Raw genomic sequence first — 7,685 nt, 5'->3', positions numbered from 1 at the left:
TTTATTTCACTCTCTTTGTGCTTTTGTTCCCCTGGGTTTTTTTTTTGTTGTTTTCTTGGTCCTCTCTTTTGGTTTGCTCTCTTTGTGCTTTTGTTTGGGGATTGCTTTCTCTGTGTAGTGTGATTTGTGGGGTCGCTGAGGTAGGGTCTTTTCTTGTGTTTGGTGGGTAGTGGTTGGTGGCATTTAGTGTTGAGTTTTCTTTTGTCCTTTGCTGTCGATCATGGCATTAGTTAATGCCTCCAACAGTGAATCTCTTGGTAACGGTAAATGCTTTTCTTGTTTGGAAACATCTATAAAGCTTGCTCCTTGTGCCTCTTCTCAACAAGCCCTTTCCACTCTATTTCTTGTTGGAAGAGTTATTGCCCCCATGACAGTTAATGAAGCTACTATTTTGGACTTTGTGGACAAAACTTGGAAGTGTAAGGTGAGTGTTGTGGCTTTGAAGGAGTCCGCTCTCAGCCCGAACTGCTTTGAGTTTGGGTTTGCTCATGCAGCGAATCGTGACTGGGCCCTAGCCAATGGACCGTGGTGTGTCCGGGGTTACTCCCTGATCCTCTAGGCCTGGTCCCCTGTAAAGTCCCTCACGGTGAAGCTTGATTCAATGCGGGTTTGGATTCAAATACATAGCCTCCCACGAGACTATTTTTCAGTCGACATGGCTTTATTTTTGGAGGAAAAGCTGGTAAGGTTATCTCTGTGGAATTGGAGGTAGGACAACCGGCCCTGTGGAAGAAGTTTCTGAGAGTTTTAATTGAGTTGGACGTCAACATGCCTCTGTTCTCTATTTGTGGGCAAGAGGTTAATTTTCCCCATGATGAAGAATTAGCTTTGTCTAATTTCTTTCAAGCTCAGGATACTCTCTTTCAAGAGCTTAAGAATTTTGGAAACTTGGACCTATTTGAGATTAAAGCCATTGATGGAGACATTGGAGTTCCAACCACTTCTGAGACTAATGCAAGAACTACTCCGTTCAAAAAGAGGAAGTTTGATGGGGCTTCCACCTCCCTTTGCCCACGACCATGGAAGCTTCTTCGGCCCCATCCTTGGGCTATTCGGGACTTTCCTTGGGACACAAAGAAGAGTGATGATGCTACAAATGTCATCGAGGACGAGCCCTCAGAGGATATCTCTTTATCCAATAGCGAATCAATCGGCCTGGACAATTGGCGTACTAAAGGAAAGAATGTGATCACATCTAGACCAATGGAGGGCACTTTCGTGGTGGAGGACTCTGGTTCTTTTGGGTCGGCCCAGTCTCATTCCCCTGTGGAGGAGGTTTCTACTCCTCCACAGGAGCCATGAGAGGCATTGCTTGGAACTGTAGAGGGTTAGTGCAGACCTCTACAGTTCGTGAGTTGAAGTCCCTGATTTGGTCGCGCTCCCCTGATTTCATCTTTCTGACCGAGCTTAAGGTCGCTGCTACTGCTTTGGTACGTACTCTTCACTCTCTCCATTTTTATTTTCATATTATTGTTCCGGCAGTGGGTACTGCGGGTGGTATTATTTTGGCCTGGAAAATCGGTTTTGAGTTTGAGAGTATTGCTTTCTCCCAAAACCACATATCTGGTATTGTGTATTCGGATCCCCTTCGCATCCCTGGCTTCTCTCTTGTGTCTATGGTCCCCCGTACTTCCATGCTAAGAAAACTTTCTGGGAAACCTTAATGGAAACTGGGGATAGATTTGGAGGCCCGTGGCTTATCTTATGTGACACAAACTTTGTGCTAAGTGACTCCAAACGTGAAGGGTCTAAAAGCAGAGATCAATTTGTCCCGGTTATCTCAAGTTTGGTTAATGCCAGGGGTCTCATTAATATGCCTATCCAGGGGGAGAGGTTGACTTGGGACAACCATCGTTCTGGGTCCAACCATGTTAAGTCTGCCCTCGACAAGGGTCTAATTAATGGTGATTTGATGCGTCTTTTTCCAAAGGCTGTTCTCTGCTCCTTCCAAACTTCTAACTCAGATCACCGACCGTTATGTCTGTTCTCTGATGGTCTGGGGGAGAAGACCCGAAGAAGCTTTAAGTTTGAGGAAGCCTGGACTAGGGATGAGCGTAGCGAATTGGTGGTTGATTCTACGTGGAAATCAGTTGAGTTCCCTTGGGCCCCTGCTAGGATCTTCAAGAAAATTGGGGCGACTCGGGTTGCCCTTATGCATTGGAATAGGTCCCAGTTCGGTAAACTGGATACCCTCATTCGTGACCTGGAACGAAGGCTTGACCTTATTCAGAGTTTGCCCGTGGGATCTAGACAGTGGGAGATTGAAAGGAATTTGCGCGCTACCCTTAACGAAGCCCGTGTGAGGAAAGAGGTGTATTGGAAACAACGAGCCAGGGTCTCATGGCTAAAGGAAGGGGACAAGTGTTCAAAATTTTTCTTCCTATCTACTTCCATAAAAGGTAGGAGGAATGCCATTGAGAGCATCCTCAATAAAGACAATGTGTGGATTTCCAAAAGGGAGCTTATTGGGGCTGAATTCTTGGAGTTCTTCCAAGGCATCTTCTCTGGATTGGACACTGGCATTGCGCCTAATTGCAACGATTTAGTCCGAGAATGTTTGTCTTCGAAAGACCAAGCCGATCTTATTAGAAGACCCTCTCTTGAGGAAGTTCGAATTACATTGTTTGCTATGAGTAGTAACAAAGCCCTGGGTCTAGATGGGATATCTGTTCTTTTCTTTAAACACTACTGGGATTCTGTTGGGGCTGACTTCTGTGAATCGGTTGTGGATTTTTTCCAAACAGGTCGTATGCATAAAGGTGTTAATACTACTAATATTGTCCTGATCCCCAAGGTTCAAAATCCGAAGAGACCTAACCACTTTCGCCCTATATCTCTCTGTAATGTGGTGTATAAGGTTATCTCCAAGATCATTGCCAATCGGATCAAACCACTTTTACCTAAGTTTATCTGCCCCACCCAAGCTCCTTTCGTTCCTGGAAGGAATATTCAGGATAATAACGTGATAGCTCAGGAAATCATCCATTCGTTCAATAGGAAGAAAGGCAGAGAGGGATTGTTCGCCATAAAGATTGATCTAATGAAGGCTTATGATAGGTTGAGTTGGGGCTTCATAGATCATGTCTTGTCCTGTTTTAAAGTTCCCCATGAGTTTCGGAATTGGGTCTCCTAGTGCATTACTACTACCTCTCTCAATATTTGTCTTAATGGGGGTCCAGTTGGTAAGATTTTCCCCTCCTGCGGCCTCAGGCAAGGTGACCCCTTATCTCCCTATCTCTTTATCTGGGCGGCCGAAATTCTATCTAGGATTCTGGAACACGCCCCAAATTTGGGGATCAGGCTGAGTAGGGGGGGGGCTCTTCTTTCACATATCTTTTTTGCTGATGATCTCATTCTAGCTGGAAAAGCCAATGTGGAGGAGGCCAAGGGGTTCTGGGACTGTCTGGAGAAATTCTGCTCTTGGTCAGGACAAAAAGTGAATAAAATGAAGTCCTCTATTTTCTTTAGTAAGAATACTCCCATTATTATGAAACAGAGGATAAGGGAGCTGTTGGGTTTAAGTTCGCCAGAGGGTAATGTTAATTACTTGGGGCTTCCTCTATTCAGAGCAAAACACAAGGATGCAGATTTTAACTTTATTCTGGATAACCTGACCACTAAATTGCATGGTTGGAAAGCTAAAACTCTATCTAAAGCGGGGCGTGCAACTCTTATCAAGTCGGTGGGTTTAGCTCTTCCTTTGTATGCTATGCAAACTACCAAACTTTCTAATAGACTGGCCAAGAAGATTGACGGAGTGGTGCGTGACTTCTGGTGGGGTTCTGAAAAGGGTAATAGAGGAATTCACCTTAAAGCCTGGGACAAGCTCTGCCTCCCCAAATCCCTGGGGGGTCTGGGCTTCCGAAAATCTAAAGAAATGAACCAAGCTTTCCTCGCTAAGTGGGGGTGGAGTCTTCTGACAGGGAACCAGTCTTTATGTTGTCGTATCCTTGACGCCAAATATCTTAAAGGAAAGTCCTTTCTAGATTGTGTTCCGAAAGCCTCGGACTCCTGGTTTTGGAAGAATGTTACTAAGTCAAGAGACGTCATTCGTAAAGGGGCTTGTAAACGTGTGGCCGATGGCCAGGATACCAACATTTAGTTGGACCCTTGGATTGTGCATCTAAAGGGATTCACTCCCCAACCTAGTGGGCGGGTCGTGAGTAGGGAGACCAAGGTAGCCGAGCTCCTGTTACAGAATGGTGGATGGAATTTCCAAAAGCTCCACCAGTTGTTTAATCAAGAAACGATCTCTGCTATCCTCAGCGAAGGTGTGCCTACTAGTCGGGGAAAGGATACCTGGGTCTGGACCTTGGAAATTAATGGTCGGTTCACCTGCAAATCTGCCTTTGGCCCAAACTGTGGATAGTTCGAGCCCTACAGAGGTTGCTCCCTCTATGTGGAACAAGCTTTGGAATAGTAAAATCCCAGAGAGACTCAAAGTCCTTTGGTGGTGTATTCTGTCTAAGGCTCTCCCAGTTCGTTCGGTGTTAGGTAGAAGGTTTCCTATTGAGGATGAGAGTTGCCCCCTGTGCGGAGCAGAAAGTGAAACTATGGAGCATTTATTTCTCTCTTGTAATGTTGCCTTTCACCTATGGCGATCTTCTCCTTGGGGTATCTTCCCCATTTGTGACGCATGTATAAGAATGTGGGATTGGGTTAAGTTCTTATGGGATCTCAAAAACAAAGGAATTAATGAGCAGGAAACTTTTTTATATGCTTCGCTCATCATTGACACCATCTGGCGGACTAGGAACGAAAAGGTACATCATAATAGTCCGGTGGATATCTTTAAATGTATTGACGCTGTTCGTTTTTCTTTTGCAGATCATCATGCTTACTTGCTCCCTTGTCCAACCCGATGCCTGACGGAATCTTGGAGTCCACCCCCACAGGATTGGTTGAAGCTCAACTGCGACGTTAGAGTGGGGATGGATAGCATGTGCGCTGCAGTGGTTGCAAGGGATCACGTCGGCAAGGTGATCTGGGTATCTACAAAAAGACTGGATTTTTCTAGTGCTCTCTGTGGGGAAGCGGCGGCCTGCTGTTTGGCCATAGAGGAGGCAAAAGCTCGCGGTATTCAGTACCTTATAGTGGAGAGTGACTCGAGGGTGGTGATCAACGTCCTCAATGGGAAGGAGTCCCGTTGGGAGCTTGATAACTATGTCTCTTTTTGTAAAACCACCTCCACCTCTTTTATTGGTTGTAATTTTCATTTCGTCCGTAGACAGTGTAATTTTATGGGCCATAATGTGGCTAACTGGGCATTTTCCAATCAGAGGTTTGGCTCTGTGCCGATTTCCTCTTTGCCTGAAATTATATTTTGTAATGACCGGGAGGTCTAACAGTTTCTAATCTAATATAAGTACGCTTTTCTTCAAAAAAAAAAAACACTTTATTACTTGGCAAACAACGTATTATATGCATTAGAAGATATATTTTTATAAAGAATAATAGAATATTCTTCATCCAAGAATTAATTATTTACATGAATCGAATATACATAAAAATAACTTCACAAAATAATTATATTACTTTTTATTGTCTTAATCACTTTTTATTAAGAAAATTTAATTAAACCATAATAATAAATTAAATTATATATAATTATTTCTTACATTATTTATAATTAAATTATATAGTACCTAATATAAAACTAAACACGCGTGCCTTGCACGTAACTTTTTTTTCTAGTACATACATATGTGTTGATATAATCTATTAGTTTTATCATTAGTCACTACAAGAAATGTCACTTTTACTAGCACAGTTCGCTATTGCGCTGGTAAAAGGAACTTTTACCAATGCATTTCGCAAACTGTGTACTTTTACCAGCGCATTTCGCAAACTATGCTGACAAAAAGGTTAAAGTCTTACCAGCGCACATTTGCAGTGGCTAAAATCTAATTTTTACCAAAGCATTTACGCGCTGCGAAAAGTTATTTTTGCCAGCGCTTTTCATTTTGTGCTGCCAAAAGTATTAATACTAATGTTGATTTGCCAACTCCTTTTACCAATACATCAGAAGTAAATTCTATTTTACCAATGCAATACTAAACTTTTGCCAGCACAAAAATGTGTTGGCAAAAGTGACATTTCTTGTAGTAGCTATTCAGAAAAATGAAACAATCAAAATAAAAATAGTAATATATGAAATTCTATATTTTAAAATTACCACATTATTATTTAATTAATTTTTTAATTAAATGCGGAATAATAAAATTGGTACTAAAATAATTTTTCTATAGCTATAGATGATAACTAGTGTACGGGGCTACGCCTAGAGATAAGATTCATTAGATAGATCTCAAAAATACAAAGTAATTGACTTATGTATAAATAGACTCCCTCTTATTGTATGCCGCAAGCTTGATGTATTCTACCTTCTAATTGAATCTTGTTGAAACTTCAAGTGCTCGAACTCCCTTCGATCTCCTTAAAGAGTGCTTATTTCCTCTAAAAGCAAGACTTGAAAAGTAATGTCACAAAAGCTTGTAGAACCTTCTCTTGAAGTTACCATTGTTGTTCTACTTCTTTTACAGACTTGAATACAAACTCAAGACAATACAAAATACATATAAGCAGAGTAAGAGGTGAACACTCTCTTCTCTAGAAAACAAAGACATTATTCTCTTAAGTAATGAATACAATTCAAACTGTATGAAAAATATACATGACCTAGATGCTATAAGATGTATTTATAATCAATATACACCTATTTGGAAGCTCATACATAGTTTGAATACTCCCTAGACAATTCCCTAAAATAGATCTTCACTCAGCTTAGGAATTTTCGTTTCTACACCTACAGAATCGTGAGCAGTAAGTTGTTGGGTTTTATGCCCTAAATAAAACTCATTTCAATATAATCAGATTTACTTATTAATATAGATCAGAAATAACATTTAATGTTGCATGATTCACATGATTTATTTCATGATTATATGTATATAATGTATGAATTCATCTGAAACACTTTTCACATACTTGATCCTGTTGATTGTGCAGTCAACACATTGGAAAGTAAACATGACTATGTGTATAAAGTTTCCTAGATTTATCAGACATAGGGTTTTACTGATATGATAATCTACAACAGAGTTTACTTGCATTTGGAGAAGTGCTATGTTCTTTCCAGAGCATTGGTTAAAGTAAAGCTCAGGTTGGATGCATGGAGTATGCATCGGAAGGGACCGATATTGAACTTTGACTTAGATTTATTAAACTTACCGTAATATCTATTCAAGTCAATATCGCCTAGTTGATCCTAGATCAAATGTTCTTAATCCTGTTATGATTAGGCTCAATCTTGAAAGGCTATTCGTGTTCTTTGATTTGTTAGTTAAGCCTACTTTTAGGTCAGAGTGATACGTACATTTTGGGAACACGGTAGTGCAATTGAGTGGGAGCGCTAGCATAAACATGGAATCAATAGCTTCTATTTGGCGCTTCTATTTGGCGAATAGTAAGCAAAGGATGATCTCCTTCGAGCTTGACAAAACAAACATAAATGGTGTAGTACTCATTTCACATAAGCTGAAATATCATTTATACGGGGTCAAGTGTTTTAAGGATAAAATACATAGTAGGGTGTTACGGTAATCTAATCCCTTTACAGTGTAGATCATTCATATAGAGGATCATTGATCACATTAGGATTATAACAATGGATAACTAATGATGCA

At 40.9% G+C, this 7,685-nt stretch overlaps 1 protein-coding gene across 1 annotated transcript; it reads left to right on the top strand.

Moving 5' to 3' along the window:
• Positions 1 to 4,199: 4,199 nt before the first annotated feature.
• On the top strand, positions 4,200 to 5,345 carry LOC133039729 (uncharacterized). Its single transcript, XM_061118660.1, has one exon. The coding sequence runs from the start codon at positions 4,200 to 4,202 to the stop codon at positions 5,343 to 5,345; it is 1,146 nt and encodes a 381-aa protein (XP_060974643.1).
• Positions 5,346 to 7,685: the final 2,340 nt, after the last annotated feature.

This window comes from Cannabis sativa, chromosome 7, assembly GCF_029168945.1.
Source record: "Cannabis sativa cultivar Pink pepper isolate KNU-18-1 chromosome 7, ASM2916894v1, whole genome shotgun sequence".
Taxonomy (NCBI): Eukaryota; Viridiplantae; Streptophyta; class Magnoliopsida; order Rosales; family Cannabaceae; genus Cannabis; species Cannabis sativa.
The sequence above is the reverse complement of the archived record's forward strand: the minus strand, read 5'-3'. Positions and strand labels throughout refer to the sequence as shown.